The 17409-nt window shown below is 35.8% G+C and overlaps 7 protein-coding genes across 7 annotated transcripts; 4 read left to right on the top strand and 3 right to left on the bottom strand.

Moving 5' to 3' along the window:
* Nucleotides 1-3: 3 nt before the first annotated feature.
* On the top strand, nucleotides 4-1008 carry RO3G_11551 (uncharacterized protein; the record flags this gene model as incomplete). Its single annotated transcript, XM_067666135.1, has 5 exons — nucleotides 4-7; nucleotides 76-159; nucleotides 219-240; nucleotides 284-464; nucleotides 523-1008. The coding sequence occupies 5 exons, from the start codon at nucleotides 4-6 to the stop codon at nucleotides 1006-1008; spliced, it is 777 nt and encodes a 258-aa protein (XP_067522236.1).
* A 510-nt stretch (nucleotides 1009-1518) lies between these two features.
* RO3G_11550 (uncharacterized protein) lies at nucleotides 1519-3312 on the bottom strand (the record flags this gene model as incomplete). The annotated part of the gene is made up of 2 exons (XM_067666134.1): nucleotides 1519-2728; nucleotides 2789-3312. 2 exons carry the CDS (start codon nucleotides 3310-3312, stop codon nucleotides 1519-1521), a joined length of 1734 nt encoding a protein of 577 aa, XP_067522235.1.
* Nucleotides 3313-5094: 1782 nt separating this feature from the next.
* RO3G_11549 (uncharacterized protein) lies at nucleotides 5095-5574 on the top strand (the record flags this gene model as incomplete). The annotated part of the gene is made up of 1 exon (XM_067666133.1): nucleotides 5095-5574. The coding sequence occupies one exon, from the start codon at nucleotides 5095-5097 to the stop codon at nucleotides 5572-5574; it is 480 nt and encodes a 159-aa protein (XP_067522234.1).
* A 57-nt stretch (nucleotides 5575-5631) lies between these two features.
* Nucleotides 5632-6405, bottom strand: RO3G_11548 (uncharacterized protein; the record flags this gene model as incomplete). Its single annotated transcript, XM_067666132.1, has 6 exons — nucleotides 5632-5723; nucleotides 5769-5819; nucleotides 5875-6061; nucleotides 6114-6162; nucleotides 6205-6231; nucleotides 6293-6405. 6 exons carry the CDS (start codon nucleotides 6403-6405, stop codon nucleotides 5632-5634), a joined length of 519 nt encoding a protein of 172 aa, XP_067522233.1.
* Nucleotides 6406-6505: 100 nt separating this feature from the next.
* Nucleotides 6506-6751, bottom strand: RO3G_11547 (uncharacterized protein; the record flags this gene model as incomplete). The annotated part of the gene is made up of 1 exon (XM_067666131.1): nucleotides 6506-6751. The coding sequence occupies one exon, from the start codon at nucleotides 6749-6751 to the stop codon at nucleotides 6506-6508; it is 246 nt and encodes an 81-aa protein (XP_067522232.1).
* A 3439-nt stretch (nucleotides 6752-10190) lies between these two features.
* On the top strand, nucleotides 10191-12253 carry RO3G_11546 (uncharacterized protein; the record flags this gene model as incomplete). Its single annotated transcript, XM_067666130.1, has 9 exons — nucleotides 10191-10193; nucleotides 10286-10310; nucleotides 10364-10456; nucleotides 10509-10658; nucleotides 10715-10784; nucleotides 10855-11296; nucleotides 11363-11704; nucleotides 11762-12112; nucleotides 12173-12253. 9 exons carry the CDS (start codon nucleotides 10191-10193, stop codon nucleotides 12251-12253), a joined length of 1557 nt encoding a protein of 518 aa, XP_067522231.1.
* Nucleotides 12254-12756: 503 nt separating this feature from the next.
* Nucleotides 12757-13170, top strand: RO3G_11545 (uncharacterized protein; the record flags this gene model as incomplete). Its single annotated transcript, XM_067666129.1, has 4 exons — nucleotides 12757-12766; nucleotides 12816-12952; nucleotides 12991-13041; nucleotides 13090-13170. The coding sequence occupies 4 exons, from the start codon at nucleotides 12757-12759 to the stop codon at nucleotides 13168-13170; spliced, it is 279 nt and encodes a 92-aa protein (XP_067522230.1).
* Nucleotides 13171-17409: the final 4239 nt, after the last annotated feature.

The raw sequence follows: 17409 nt of genomic DNA, 5'->3' as shown, positions 1-17409 counted from the left end.
ATCATGGGTAATATACCACTGACCCTGAACGCTTTATTCATCCCCCAATCTTAGGTTTAAACACTTCCTGTTTAGCTTGGGAGAATCAGACGAAATATCTTGCGGAAACAAAGCGATATACCGTCTTGATTTTTGAAAACAGAGGCATGGGTTTATCAGGTATAGAATTCATTCAAATCCACCTCATCCCCACTCACACACCTTCTTTACACACATAGATGCACCCATGGGTATTTATAGGTAAGATCACTTTCAATCAGACCATGCACTGATCACTTCAAAGCACTTCACAAATGGCTCATGACGTGATTGACCTCTTGGACCATTTTGGATGGCAAAAACATGTTCACCTCAACGGTATCTCCATGGGAGGCATGATCGCACTCGAATTGGTCTCGAGATGGCCCGAAAGGTTTTCTTCGGTCGTGTTGACGAGCACCACACCTGGAGGTCAGATACCACCGGTCAGTAGGACTCTTTGGATTCAAACACCTCTCACACTCATTTTTTTTTTTGGGTTAGGTCAAGGCCATCGCGACCTTTTCGAGATTGATCTTTGCCCGGGATCCGACCTACAAGTTCACCCAGGCCCTTGCCCTCGTCTACCCTCCTCAGTGGCTCTCTGCCAAACCGACGGCGATCGAACATGAAGCGTACGAGACCAATGCGGACATGTCCTTGGCTCAGTATCTGGCCAGGATGGATCGCAGTCGACCTCAGACCTTGATCGGTAACTTGGCTCAGATGATGGCCGTCCTGACTCACTCTGTGTCTGATGCTCGATTGGAAAAGATCAAGTCGAGTGGGGTTCGATGCCTGGTGATGACCGGTACCTGGGATCATCTGGTGAACCCAAAGAATTCACACTATCTCAGTCAACGATTGGGATGTGAACTGGTCGTCTTTGAGGGCAGTGGTCATGGTTTACCTGCTGAAGAACCCGAGAGATACAATCGGTTGCTCGATCACCATTTCCGTCACTGCTTACCTAATCGCCATCCATTTTAATTTTAGTATTACGTAATAAACTCCACTTTTTTTCTCCCCCCCTCTCTCACTCACTTGTGTGTGTGTGTGTGTGTGAATTGTTTTTTTTTTATTTTTTTTAAATGTCATCACCCGTCATCAAAAAGACAACGACAGAAAGCAAAAGGGCAGAACAAAACCGAGCTGCTCAAAGGGCGTTTAGACAACGTAAAGAACGTTATGTGAAGGAATTAGAAGCAAAAGTACACAGTATGGCCGATTGGCCAGCAAGGATGGAACGGTTAGAAAAGGAAAATCAACAACTCAGGGAATATATTGCTCAGTTAGAAAGTGGACAACAAGAAGAGAGGTTGGAAAAGACAAAAGGTTTGGATACGTTGGATGACTTGATGTCCATCCTCAAGACCCATCACCGTCCACCGATCCCCTCTCGTCCTTCACATCCTTAACAACAGCAAAACACACAAATATTATTTATTATATAAAAAAAAACAAAGGAGAGAGGGGGATATGATACACATAAAAAATAAATTAAAGTAAAGGATGTCCTTCTGTTCTTTCGTCAGGAAGCATTGAATGAGTATAAAAATCAAATTCAACACCAGAAGAAAACTCTGAGAGATCATTTGAATCCAAAAGAGCGGTTTGATAAGGTGTCGTCGGAGGTATGGGTTGAAAGACAGAGTGGGTCTGATAGTGATTCGATAAGCCATGAAGTGAAGAGGACTTTCGAATCTTGTTGACCTGTCTTTCATAGGGTTTAACAAAACTGGTCCTTGTCGGAGACGTATGTCGATAGGGACGAACCAGACTGGGACTGGTACTGGTTGAACTGCTGATGACAGAACCCACCGGTTTTCGGTGTTGATAAAAGTGTTGCTGATTCATGGCCCTCAGGTCAACACAGGACTGGGTCGTCGTCGTACGCAGCGTCCTGGGCTTTTCGAGTTGAAGTGGAGCGGCGTGCATGTTGTGAAGGGGTTGATGAAAAGAAAGGTCGGTGGAGGAGAGTTGGAGGAAAGAGGGCGGGATGGGTTGCATCGGTCTGTCCGAGATCGTGTTCCTCCTCGGCTTGGGCGTCACGAAGGATTGAACTTCGAGAAAGGGGGATTGGAGTGAGATCCGTCGGGTGAGATCCAACCCACGTTGATGGTCACTGTCTTTGGGTGACAGATAGGAAAGGACACTGAGAGCCAGGGCACTGCAGTAAGTCAAGAATTGGATGCCACGAGGAATGAATCGAAAGCTGACGTCGGTCATACAGCCCTCGATCCAACGAATCATGGCAGAGGCAGAAGAGAGAGCGATGTCTCGGTGTGGGTATTGAACGACTTTGGTGGATCCATGTGGGAGAGGATATCTGGTGTAGTGAAAGTGAAGCAAGATCAGGTTGAGATGATGATGCACATGGACTAATTTTGTGATAAAAGACAGATGGCTTGGTATTTCATCCGCAGGAAATTTAGGTTGCTTTTGTTGTTGGATGAGAAGATGAGGAGGTAAACGAAGGAATTGGTCGTCAATCATGAATTGTAATTGCATGACAGACAGTGTTTCCTGTACGATCTGAGGATCATTTCTGTGATCCAATTGAACTTCTTGTCTTTTCGTGATACGACGTAGATGATGATAGATGTGAGAGAGAGTAAAACTGAATCCAAACAGATGACGTTCAATGTCTTCATTGATTTGTGGATAATCTTTCAAGAGTAAAAGATCCAATTCGATATTTTGTTCAACACTAGATTGGTTTCCTTTTTAAGTGATTTGTTTTTCCCCCTTTTCTTCTTTCTTCACTTACCATAAAAGGACATGATACCTTGTCAAGACATAAAATGTTCTTCGCTTGGTCTCTGTTTCACTGTCTGTGTCCAACTGATAGATCACCCGATCGAGTTCTAATAACTTGCAGAGTTCAATCGCTCTTGACAATAACGATTTACTTTTCTCAAAGTAACCTTCTGGATGACATTCAGTGTATTTGGTCAGTAAAAGTAAAGTCTGTATGATCTCAATCGAAGGTCTTCCCACCCACTCATCCAACAAGGTGATCGTTCGCTGATAATAAAATCTTTTTTCTTCTTCTTGTTGTGAAGAGAGTGAACAGATGGCATAGACCAAGATCGTTGGTATCTCACTGGCTGAATAGAGTTGATTAAAATAATCGGGTACGAAAAGAGAGAAATAAGGTTGAATTTGTAACATGAAGAGTTGAACTAATTCATCTTGTCGGGTAGGTGAAGAAGAACGACTTTGACTGCCTATCGTTGAATCCCCTGTGGATGATAAACTGATGATTTCTTGTATATAATATGGACTACCCATTTCATTCATTAAAAATCGATTCTTATTATCACCCGCTTCTTCTATTTTAACTATATAACATCAGTCAAGGGAAACCATCCATTATTCTATTCATTCTCACTTGGTTTTTCATCCATCATCTGTTGTTGTTGTCTTCTCACTGCTTCTTCAATTAATTGCATTCCACCTAACGAATGGATTGCTTTTTCCATCACTTGAATTCTATTCTCCAATGATTCAATATATTGTTTATTGGCTCCTCTTTTCGGTGTACTTGATTCAAATATACATTGAATAGATGATTTCTTACAAGTACTACAAGGCATCTCACCGTCACATTTTACCTAAACTATCAGTAACCTCTTCTTCCTCATCCAAACCTTACCTTTCTTCTCCTACAATCTTTACATGCTTTCACAATCTTTTTTCTTTTGCCTTCACTTGCTTTCTCTTTAGGTGGCATAAATCTCGGATTTTTAATAATTTCTCTCTCAAGGAAAACACACTCAAATAAAAAAAAAAAAAAAATAAAAAGAGGAGGAGGGGGGAAAAAGGAATAAAATAAGTGGAGATGAAAAAAGAAAAGAAAAGGAAAAAAAAAACACACTTTTTTTTTTTTTTTTTTTTTCCTTGAGGTAACCACGCTTTTTATGATGATGATGAATAAGCTGAGTATAAACAGATAACCATCTTTATTTTTGTACCTTATTTTTTTTCTATAAAAAAAAAAGTTTAAAAAAAACCAGGTTCTTTTCTTCATGTTTTATAGTAAATTCTTAAACAAACGGAATATCAAAAATATATTTTTATACAATAGCAAATGATCTCTTCACTCTCTTTTTTCTCTTGTCTCTCTTTACCCCCCTCTCCCCCCTCCCCCTTCTCTCCCTACCCCACACACATCATACGCATGTTTATCAGACAACACAATCATCCCCCCCTTTCTTTCTTTTTTTTTTTTTTAATATTAAAACACATTAAATGACGATACCTTTTGATCACATGCAACACCCAAAATCATTCTCCGCCCTTGATATATCAATGTGCACGTACCTTGACAACTGTATGGATTCCTATCGAGTCCCCCCCTTTCCCTTCCTTTTTTTTTAATTCAATGATTCAGTCACTAAAGAAAGAATACACACGGTGAGTGATCTGATCTTGAATTAAAGGATTCAACTGTTGTATTACAATCAAGTAATAAACCGTCTTTTTTACATTCATTTTGTCTGCATAATTTTTTTATTTTTTTTTGAATAAAGGAAAAGAAGGGTCCTTGTTTTAAAAATAGCTTTAAAAATAAGCCGATGATGGAATCAATCCATTCATTTGGTCTCTCTCTCTCTTTCTTTTTTTTCCAACAATGACAAGCTATTTTTCTTTATTTGATAACAGTTATCATGATATGGCGGAGATGATCTGAGAAACAAATAGAAACAAAAAAAAAGGGAAAAACCCTATTTGTCCTTTTTTTTTTTTTTTTCCTTCTTTTTTCACACTCAAAATGAATGAAGGATTATTATCAGTCAAGAATGCGTCTGGTAGACATGTGAGTTTATTAAATCATGCAGAAGAAGATTCAAAAAGAAAATATCGTTGTTGTGAACCTGGTTGTAACAAGAGTTTTACGACAAGGTTTGTGATGAATGATTTTATATTCAATTCCACTCATGTTATTGTAGTGGTCATTTGGCTAGACATAATCGAATTCATACGGGAGAAAAAAACTTTCCTTGTTTATTTCCTGGTTGTCAATCTAGGTTTTCACGTCAAGATAATATGATGCAACACTATCGAACTCATATGTCACCCAAATCACGTCGATCACAAAAAAAGCAAACAACAGAAGAAACAAGACCCAAACCTCGTTTACATGCTCATCAAAGGATTCGTTCAGATCCAGTACAAATCCAACCACCACTCACCATCGATCAACACTTATCCAATTATCATCAATCACTGACCTCAACCCATCGACTTCAAACTCAATTCCCACTCATCACAAAATCAACCACTCCACCTCTCTCGCCCACTAAAGAAGACACCATCCACTTGTTCTATCGACATCAACCACTAACCACTTCATCTCAATCCATCCCTCATCTCCCTTTTACTCTACTTCATCCAAAAAAACCAGAAAATGATGCTTCATCTAAGCGAATGACTTGGTTACAAGATGTAAAGAATCATAAAGATGATCAAAATGATGATCAACCAAAAGAAGATGAAGGAAATAAGAATGATTTATTGCAATTAGCTCATATCGTATCTACCTTTGGTTGATGATGTCACTGTAAATATTTATCATCCATGGCTGTGCCAATAATAAAGTATATTTATTTAAGCTGAATAGTCAGGAGGTAATTCATCATGACCGATTGGTTGTTGATATTCAGGTAAAGGTTCATATTCTCTTGGTATCTCATCTGTTTCTATACTTCTTTATCAGTCATCATTCTCTCTTTATCTTCCTTTACCTCCCATCCTTTCCATCAAGTTGCGTAAAATATTGGCAAATTCAATAGCTCCTATAAAAATCAATCAATCTTCTTTCTCTTTCTCTCTCTCTTTCTCTCTTTTCACCTCCTTCACTAAAAGTCAACTTCACCTGTCCATTCCTCATCAATCCACCACCAGGAACAGGCAAGAGAACACCAGAGATATAATTCGCTCCAAACCAAGGCTGTTCTAATTTCCATCGTTTGAAGTTCATGATGGGCATATTCAAGTTTTTAAATTCAGAATCAGGTTGACTTGAGAGATAAATGATCTTTTCTGAATCGGTTAGTCATCATCTCTCTCTCTCTCTCTGACTCTCTTACTCTTTGATTCGACAAGATCACCGTACCACGGCTTGATTCATAATAGCCTCTAAAATACTGTCAGACAAGGTATCAATAAACTCTTGATTACCTTGAATTGCCTGGATAGCCTGTCTCTCTTTTTTTTTTTTTTTAAAAAAAAAAAGTCAGTATCATTTTATAAAGTTCGTATCCCTTACTCATTACAGTCCAATACAAGTTTAACATCAGACTGTGTAAAAAACATTTTTTCTTGTGGTAAAGGCACAGGTGATTTACCATCTTGCGTCAACATTACCCAGTTTATGCTCATCTTATTTTGCTTGGAATAAAAAAAGAAAAGAAAAGAAAAAAAAGAGGGCGGGAAATATGTGACAGGGCTGCATAATTTTATTTAAATCGATAGGGTACACCTAATTCGTTTGAAGACCGTCAGGCTGTGAAGAAGGATGAGCTCTTTTAAATGCGGGCAATTCGGATAGACTCTCATTCAATCGAGACAAAATAGGAAACTGAGTCATGTCCACACCACGACGTAACGCATTACCCACCATGGGAACCACAAAGAAATCAGCCATCGTCAATCGGTCACCGAAACTGTACGTACCCGAAAGTTGGCCAAGACGGATCTCGAGTCCCTTGAATCCCTTGGTGATCATCTCTCGAGCAAACTCATTTTGTCTTTCGACATCGCCCCCTGCTACCCGTTGAAGGACGCCGAGGTTTTGAAGTGGGTGAATGTCACAAGCGATAATTTGACAGATTTCTCGAACCTGTGGATGGTGTGAGTCAGGGATGGAATGATGACATAACTTACAAGAGCTTCTTCAACGGGGTCCTTTGGAAGGAAAGGTTCATCTGTAGTAGTACAAACATTAGCCTATCAAACGTCATCATCCAACCGATTCTTACTTGGATAAGCCTTATCAAGATACTCAATAATGGCTTGACTTTGAGTTAACAATCTACCTTCTTTTGTTATAAAAGAAGGTACCTTTTGGGTAGGATTCACTTTCTTATATTCTTCAGATAGCTATGAACGATAAGTAATCTTTTCTTTACGCGTCTTATAATCACCTGTTCTTTCTTTAGTAAATTGATAAACCTTTGTTCATAATCCACCCCTTTCAATTCTAAAGCAATCCTAACCCTCCATGTAGCAGAAGATCTAAAATATCCATAAAGTACCGGCTTATTCTCAGTCATGTTGTGATAAAAACAAAATAAAAATAAATAAATAAAAAAAAAATTGTACACCATATTTTATATCAATCTAGTCGGTCATCAGGGATTTTAATAAAACGACGCCTCTTTCCTGCTAAAACAACTCCGACTGTTCCTTATGCAAAGAACAAATAACGTTTGCTCAGAAGACTGTTATGCAGCATCATACAATGCCTTCTTGCCAGACTCTAGCATTTTCTATCTCGATCGAAAAGATTGACATCAAGACCACTCAGTCACCCTGTCTTACCTAACAAAGTCTAGTATGGTCAATAAATCACAGCTCGAGATGGTCATGGTCTCTGTAGTCGAGCACTTGTGACAAAATGAATTCACTGTCGACTTTATAACCCAAAAATCTAAAGAAAAAAGAAGTTTCAATTGAATTCAGCTTCAAGAACAGTTCATCTCACTGCTGAATTTTCTCACGACCCATCCCTGGTCACACATCCTGCGCTCCTATCTGGAAATGAGTTGATCTTGACCCTCATCAGACCCTTTAGCGGTTGATATCGAAATCAGTAAGCCAATATGGATCGCAGCGTGTGAAAAGCTTCCCGGGCTGTCGACCCCTCTTGACCAGGACCTGAACATCTTTACTTGCCAGCCTAGACTGTATTCCACTGAACGCTAATCAAGAACAACCCATCATCTTGAGCATGATGGTACCTGTCTATGGATGCATTCGACTATCAGCAGCAAGTGCACACTCAAGCATTGTAGTATCAAGTCTGCCGAGGTTTCTGGTCGACGTCCTCATCCCCTGCGACCTCAACCATCGTCCACTGGCAACGTTTGTGCAAGTGTGTCCACATCAATGCAAGGGCTCGTGCCACCCGCACAGATCGTATTCTTGGCTCATTTCATCGCCACTGTCCCACTTACTGTCACTGGCCAATGCCCTAATTGGCGTGAGATTGCGAGCGAAGGCCTTCAGGTCTCTCTCTTTTTTTTTTCTTATTTCCCAAGTTCTTTCCAGATCGTAGTAAAGTTGCTTGGATCCGGCTGTTGTATTCTGACCCTCTCCCCAGCTCTTTCTGAGAGTATTTCACTCCTTGTTACAGATTGTATCAGTAATTCATCCGTCGTTTCTTTGGAATGGCTGACGGTGGAATCTTGTATTCGGACATGGCATCAGCAAGTACAATTGGACGAGTCGTGATGAACCAAGTATTACAGCAGCCTCTGAGCCACTCAGGTAGTGGTAAAAGATATAAACAACGCAATAAGACATTGAAGATGACAAAGAAAAAATAGATGGGTATGATACGGATAGGTAGTGAGTGTGACAGAGGTGGTCAGGACGAACGAGGACTAAAATAGTCATCTTATCATAAAGCGTATATCAATCCAATTTTATTGCATTATCATGGTATATTGGGCTCATATAGTGAGAAATTCCACAGTAGTGATATATCTTAATAAAGAAAATACCAGTCTTTAGCTTGATCTACTCGATCGTTTCACAAGCATCTTTTCTGAACACGGATCAATGACAGCAATATTTTAGATTGAAATACAAGACTACTTTCGATTCACCTATGTTCCTTACATTCTAGAAAATTAGTCATCCCAATGAACTCCTGTCTATTTCTTTTTTTTTAAAAATGATTCGTGCTGCCCATTCGCAATACTATACATTTCTATGGGGTTTTTTATCCACTTATCGTCTCTGCCGGAACGAATTGTTTATACAGGATGTGCCTTCAGAGAGGGCTTCAAATTATTTAAAGTCAACGTGATTGCAATTAAATTATGAAAAGTTACTTTTTTTTTAGTGTTGTAGGTGGGATCAGAGTATGTCGTCGTATGGGTCAATTTAGGCGACTAGTTGATGGATATATTGTAAAAATAAACGGTTTATTTGTAATCATTTCCAGAATAGTTAAAATCAAGTTTATTTTTTCCTAGTTTGTTTGCTCTACATTAAACTGGAACGACAATTATTGGTGTCGACTATTTAAAACAATAAATACTTGAAAGCCGGCACTGTTTACCAGCCCTATTGTATAGCGAAAACAATCTGATTATATGAATTACATTGCTGCTTGGTTTTAAGTGCAGTTTCTTCCATTTCATCATCTAAACCTGCATCAGTTGACTTTTGCTCTGAACCTTACTTTTTGCGATAGAGTTTAAGACAGGTTAGAGTTTGTAGATGATAGCGGTCTACTTCTTCTTCCCAATCCATAGCATCGCGTCCCTCCCCTCCTTCATCAAGAACTCTTTCCTTCTCATCCTCATAAAAAAAACATGTAGTTATTTAAAGCCGCCTTTTGAAATATACTGTTTTAGGAATATATATGAGGTAACTAATCTCATATACACAACATTATTAATTCGTATCGCTTCCTCTTCATTATGTTGGTAATAATTATAAATGTGAGTGTGTATTATATTGTAATGTAACTCACATCTTTATTTACATATTTTATAACCAAGTGCAACAATATTTATAGACATTTCAATTTTTATAATTGCGATTGAACTTTCTCATGATGATTGAGATTTTTTCATATCATTTTATATGATTATGATATTTGAGATTTATACTTTTAGATTTATGTTTTTTAATAGACTATGTTGGTATGATAATCTGTAGAAGATGATGTCTCTTATTGATTGGTGCTTTATTATGTATGAGCTACCCTCAAATACGACACCATCATTGACATGAGGCTGACAGATAACAATTCCTGCCAAATATACCTCGTATGTATTGCCATTTTTAGCCAAGATTACTGCCAAATTTAGTAAAATTTTTCTGTCGATAAAAAATAAAAATTGCTGTCATAATTTTCAAAATGTTCCACCAAATTTGCTGAAAAATCTAGTAGAAATTAATTTTTCATTGGTTAAATTTAAAATATAAATATGGTAAGATGAAATACAGTCACAGCTGCGTGACTCAAATTAGCTGTCTTCGGTTTTTATGGGGGGGTTTTTTTTTATCATCATTTGTTTTGTAGTTATACACCATGTACAAACCTACAGGTAAAAAAATAAAAACTGAATTGTATAATCATTTATTAATTAAAAATAAATAGGTACAAATGTTACTCCACTTGGAACTAAAAGACGCTTTGTTGAAGCACCTTCCGAAAAACAAGAGGATTATAAAGAAAAAAGCACTCAATCAGGTATGAATAAAAAGAGATAAAAAGCTGTGGTCATTTCTGAATAAAACTTTAGAGAGCCCTTCCACACCTAACTCTGTTGCAAGCGACTTGACTCCTAAGAGAAAACGTAAGAGTCGTTGGGGAGATGAACAAAAAATCATTATTCCAGGATTACCTACTGCTGTGAACAAATTAGACAAGCAACAATCTGAAAAATATCTTTGTAAGTTTCAAATTAGTATGTAAACTCGACAAGAAAAAACTAACTTAGTAATGTAGTGCAAATTCGACTTGAAGAAATCAATAGAAAGTTACGTACTGGTGATTATTTGCCAAGTGAAAATAGAAGGTAAGAAAGATGAAACTATAATGCCGAAAAAAAAGACTGCGGATTTACAAGTTTATCCACTCCTAATTAGATCACCATCACCAGAGCCCGTTTATGATGCTAACGGTAAACGTGTAAATACAAGAGAAGCAAGATATAAGAAAAAGCTTGAAGATGAACGCCACAAGCTGATTGAAATAGCTTTGAAAACAATTCCCAATTTCAGACCACCCATCGATTATAAACGCCCTACAAAACTACAAGAGAAAGTGTACATTCCTTCCAAAGAGTTTCCTGACATCAACTTTATTGGCCAATTAATTGGTCCTAGAGGTAATACTCTAAAGGGAATGGAAGCCGACTCTGGTGCAAAGATTAGTATTCGTGGCCGTGGTTCAGTAAAGGAAGGCAAGTCGAGAACAGATGCCGCATCTAATGCAGCACAAGAAGAAGATTTGCACTGTTTGGTAACTGCTGATTCTGAAGATAAAGTTAAAAAGGCTGTTAAACTCATTGAAAAAGTTATTGAAACGGTAAGAACGGCAAAAAAAAAAAAATAATGGCTTAAGCTTTCATAAAACTGATTTTATATTTCATAGTCTGCATCTGTTCCTGAAGGTCAAAATGAATTGAAACGAAATCAGCTTCGTGAATTGGCTGCATTGAATGGTACTTTACGTGATGATGAAGCACAAACTTGTCTTAACTGTGGTGGTACTGGACATAGACGTTATGAATGCCCCGAAAGACAAAACATTACTTCAACATTGTCCTGCCATATTTGTGGTGGTATGGGACATATTTCTCGCGATTGTACACAACGCAACAACCCTGAATTCGCCAACCAGGCCAATGAACGAGATGCTCAATTGGATAGTGAATATATGAATTTAATGGCTGAGCTTGGAGAAAATGTACCTGAAGGTGGAATAAATAGACCTGTAAGCTATAGCATAATATGTTGTATATCAGGTCTGCTAATAATTCATTATTTATAGGGTGCTGCTCCATGGCAACGTGCTGGTGGTACTGCGCCTCCATGGCAGCAACGTCCTCCTGTCGCTCCCGGTGCCGCTCCCGGTGCTGCCTCTACTCCTTGGGCTGCTGCTCAAAGTACTCCTGCACCACCAGGTGTAAATGATCAAGCACAATCTGCTCCTTGGCAAAGTACCGGTGGATATCCTGGATACAATGCTCCTCCAGTACCTGGTGGATATTATAATGCTTATGGTACTGAAGGTTATGGCGCTTATCCTGGATACTATGATGCATCTCAAGTCCCTCCTCCTCCTGGCGGATCTGCTCCATGGCAACCCGCTGCTCCCCCTCCTCCTCCAGGAGAGAACTGGGTAAGAATCAATATTTGATGTTTGAACTATGTATGAAATATTAACTCAATTTTTTTGCAGGGTGTTCCTCCTCCTCCATCTGAACCTGCACCACCACCACCACCTTCATCCGATCCTGTGCCTCCCCCTCCTCCAAGCTAAAAGTTTAACTAACCCTTCTTCGGACAAATGAATACCAAGGAAATCGTTTGAACTCTTTTTTATTCAATCTCTTTTTTTTTATATTTTAATACAAAAGTTTTTAAACTAGGTATTTTGAGTGATAGATATTTTAATTAATTTTGTGCTTTTTAAGTACAACAAAATTCATAAACTAAAATGGTGACTAATTTACACTATTTTCAGGGATAATTATCGTATTTACTTGTCGCTGTATATATTGTATTATGTAGTCTGTAAAAATGCGATTTTACTTTCTGAAAATGGTGTATAACACAAAAACCGCTCATGTTACACCGGATCCGTTTGACTGGCGTTGTGTTTTTCAAGCAAGTCTAACAATAGCTCCTGAGTTACCTTCCATGTTTCTGTTTAACTATCCAATTCAACCACATTATGGAAATGTGCTGTTTACGATAGCGCCTAACCAACCAAATTTAGTGCTAATTCGAGCACTATTGTTTTATGTAAATGAAAAAATTGCAATGTCTGCTGGTTAATAATTTCCTGTTTGTGATAGATTTGTTCTGCTAAAGATTTATAGCAAGATCTTTCAATACATGCCTCATTAGTTTACTGTCTAAACAGGAATTTGATTTACAAGATACCAAACCAGATCTAGTCATTATATCCGATAATACTGAAGTTATTTCAGCAGGCTTTAAGGAAAAGGATACTTGGGTAAATGTTCTATATTTTTTTAAAAAAAAACAAAATAGAACAGCAGCAGTCAAATAATAACCAGAACAAAATTTTCCTTTGACGAGCAGGTAAGTAATGCTTTATTTATATTTGTGTTTTCTTTATTATATTATAAGTGCTATGCCATTAGGGACAATGTTGTAGAAAATTTTGGTGATGAGATTATTTTTGACATAAAACTAAAAAAGTACATTTAGTCTCTTGTTTGCATATGTTGATAGCTATCGTTTTCTTTGAAAATTGTTAATGTAAAACAGACGTATTAACACAAGATATTTATGAATAACACAAATATCTTTTCTTTAATATTGGTAGTGATCTTCTTATTGATAATTAATAAATTACATCTGGCATACATAAAAAGATCAGTAGAATCATATAAAGATTTGAGCGTCTACTTCTGCATTCTTCATACTCCCTTTAACTCACCTATTATATTGCTTAGTAATAATCATGACTTTAATCATAATCTTCAAATTTTGCGTTTTTGATTAAACTCTTATGCTATAACCAGGCTCGCTTATATAAGTTATACCCCATAGATCATAAATAAAATAATACCAATGTAGAATCTTCTTTCTAATTAGACCTTATTGAAATAACCCATAAAATAATAAGGCAGAACTTCTAATGTAGACAGACGACTTTCTAACCAACTTCTTGCAAATAATGCCTTCCTAATTCAAGGCCATATGAAGTCCTACTTTGTTTTGAATCTCTTATTTTTTTTAGTTTTGTTTTAAAAAACAAACAAACAGAATCATGACTTCACAGCACAGCATCTGAGCTAATTTATCATTGCTATATTGTGATTATTCAGCACTACCTAAAAAATCTTCACAATAATCAGCATTGACAGTGCTTGCTCTCAAAAAAATAAATAAAAGCACAAATTTCGACAAGACTAAAAATAACAATAGTTTATTTAATACGAATAGTCAAAGTTTACGTAAATCTTCACTGTAGACATTAATGTATTTTCTTTGCAATTGACTGTGTATTGATAGTATTATGTCATTAGCTGATTACTAAATATTGCTGTGCAGTTTTATAGTTAATTTAATATAGACTTTTGATCCTCAACCATTAATCTGCTTTGGTAAGGTACACATTAATAAATTTACATTTTCTTGCATTCACATTGTTAGTTTCAATAATGCTCCTTTGTTATTCCATAATTATCATTTTTGTCCGTTTTTAAAACATTGCCGATGATGATGGTTTAAAAACCATGATCTAATGTTATAGTTTCTTTCATTCAAGTACAGATACAGGTAGTTAAACAGAGTTCCAGCAAATTCATAGAGAAACGTGTTCTTAAAGCGTTTATATCCATGTATAACCACATTTGTTTATTAAAGTAGTGGAAAATTGTTCAAGGCTGTACATGTACATATATTTTATCAATCATCCTGCATTAACATCACCTTTTTTAATATGTAACAAATTCAAAAAAAAAACACCACCAGTTACATTTTCATGCTTTAGGCCAGTATTAATAAACTTGATGTTTTTATGGGGACAAGTGGATAGGAAAAAGAATTCATTTTTATCTATTATCTATTATTAAATTTCTCACGATTCTTATGCTTTTTCATCATTTTCATAAAACGATGACCATTGTATATCTAAATCCTGTACTAATTTTGATCATAAAAACAATGTGTGATATTGATTAGCATTTCAGTTATAGAATATTTTATTCGAATCACCTGATTGTTTTCGCTTTAAATATTTTTTATTATATTAAATCCTATAGACTTAATAAATTGCATGTCGTTCCTAATGTAATATAATGGTTTAAATAATAAAGGAAAAGGTAGAAACAAAGATCGAGAAACAGTTTGGGTACTTTTTGAGACTGATCTTTATTTCAGTTTAAGTTAAAGTAAAAATTATTCTAATTGAAGGCAGGTATTTATATCTTATTGAGTGAGTGGCTTGATATCTTCTATTGTTATCGTTCTACTAATATTCAGGTACTTTAGCAAGTGTTATCTATAATTATGATTATGAAAACTTTTCATTTGTTCTTTTGTATGTCTGTCATAGATTATCTTTTATTCTGGGAATCCCTCACTGATTTGAAATAACGTTATTTTACGCGTTATTTCAATTATGTGAAAGATTAGCAATATTCCTGACATTGGATTGGATTTGGTTATTTTAGTTGATACGTCTTCTTATCGAAGAACTCTCATGAATACAATACATATTCTAAAAGAACATGTTTAATTGGAATTGATTGTATGATCTTATTTAAATAAACTTGTATTTTATTTTATTTTAATTATGATCTTGTATTAAGACTTATATTTATTAATGTCAACTACAATCAGTTACTGTTCTACAACACATTGTTCTCTTGTTCTAAAATTTCATCATTTGTGCTACAATATGATGTAATAGCTTGTTTTCTATTTAGGCCTTGTGTATTTATAAAGAGTTTAAAGTAGTTTTGAATATGAAGTAAAGTTATATTTGAGTATTTTCTTGATAGGAGTGACCACCAGATCTTGTTTAAAGTAGATCAGTCTTGATATAAAGGTAATAGTAGCTTGATATGAGCTTTAACAGTGATACAATGAAGATATTTGGCTTCAAGGGACTCGACTTGTTGATGTTGTGAAATCTTTATATTTCAGGGTTTAGATAGGATTGAGGTAAGTTGTTAATATAATATATCGTGTTTTGAAGAAGGTGTTGAATATAATTTATATCCAAAGAAGTAAAATTGAATAGATGTATGTTTGAGTGTAAGTGACCACCAGATCTTATTAAGTTGATCAGACTTGAATTGAATAAAAAGAATAAAGGTAAAGTAAAGATAAAATAAAAGGGATTTACAATGAAATATAAGTTTCAAGGGATTATTGGTTCTTCCTATTTATACAAATAAAATAAAGAGATATTTGGATTCAAAGGATATTTATTGTGATAAAGTAAGGTAATGTAAAATAATAGGTAAGATAATAGAATAAGATAATAATAATAATTGAAATATTTATAAAAAGATACTGATATTTATATGTTTTTTGATTTTCATACTTTTATGCTGTTTTTGGTTTTTCTTTTGTTTTCTTCTTTTTTTTGTTGTCCTTGAATTCCTTTGCTATTAGCATAGCATCGTTTGCTATTGAGATAGCATCTCTCCTATAACCATAGGGGTTTCCTTTTTCGTGTTTCGTGTGTTACAATGTACTGTAACTTGTTAGTACTTGGGACTTGGCTTGTGTTAAAGTGATGTAGATTTGTTTAAATTGAGGTTTGAAGTCTTGAATGACTTGAGTTTAGGTAACTTGATTGAACGTTTAACAGTTCTTTAGAGTAAATTGTCTTTGAGTAGTGACCACCAGATCTTTTTAGATCAATAAGGTTAAGAATAAGATTGTTTGATAAACGATAAAAATAAAAGGGAACTTTCTTGATTTGTGATAACTCGGGTATCAGATCAGAAAGAATAAGTAAAAAGAAAAAGAAAAGAAAAGGTAATTGTGACCCAATAAGAAAAGATTGCTTTTTAAGCGCAAGAGGATTTGATTTATTGAATTTATTGGATAATGTTATTTTGTTTAAAAATATTCATCTTATTTATATAAAAATTGGCGTGGCTTATTGTTTGTGTTGTTTGACATCTATGTCGAACGACATCAATGTCGCTGGACATCAAAATTATTCTTGTGATCAGCATTGTTCTCTTGATCTAAAATTTCATCATTTGTGCTACAGTACCTTCGGGTCAAAATTTATAATCTGCATCCTTACAATGACAAAAGACATGACACTATAGGTCTTTCAACAGCATTGTTATTTTAAAGGTTGGCTTGTAAGTTTGAGTGTTAAATTGGGTAAAGTTTGCTTGTAAAGCTTGATTTAAGGTTGTGATTGCCTTGTAAGTTGTTGTTTTGTATGGAATTTAAGCAGATGCTTGATAAGTAGTGACCACCAGATCTTATGTGTAAGATCAATACGATGTTTCTTGATAAAAGTTAAAGTAGAGTAAAAAGTTTAGGTAAACAGGGACTTTCTTGTTAAAGTTTGTTAATTATTGAGTAGAAATATATGATTTATTTAAACTGACTGATAATTTCTTCATAAAAAGATGGGATATATATATGATAATTTTTTTTTTTCTTCTTTTCGTTTTCTTTTTTTTTTTTTTTTTTTTAATATTTTTGCGGCTATTGGTACTTTCTTTGACAATGGTTGTTAAAATAACTTAAGTTATTTTAAACATCCCTTGTTCGGAGTTTGTTTTCTACTTCGTCCAAATAAGAGATATTTCTCCATATTTCCCGGGACACGAGAAAAATCCGCCTCCAATCTCATCCAATTTATCCCCCTGATCCATTCGGTGCGGGGGTGTCCCCAATTAGGCCCTATTCCCGGAATTATACCCTTAATAGGATCTGGTTGCTGGCACTGGACGGAGCCTC

This window comes from Rhizopus delemar, genomic scaffold (genome assembly GCF_000149305.1).
Source record: "Rhizopus delemar RA 99-880 supercont3.9 genomic scaffold, whole genome shotgun sequence".
Lineage (NCBI taxonomy): Eukaryota > Fungi > Mucoromycota > Mucoromycetes > Mucorales > Rhizopodaceae > Rhizopus > Rhizopus delemar.
The sequence above is the reverse complement of the archived record's forward strand: the minus strand, read 5'-3'. Positions and strand labels throughout refer to the sequence as shown.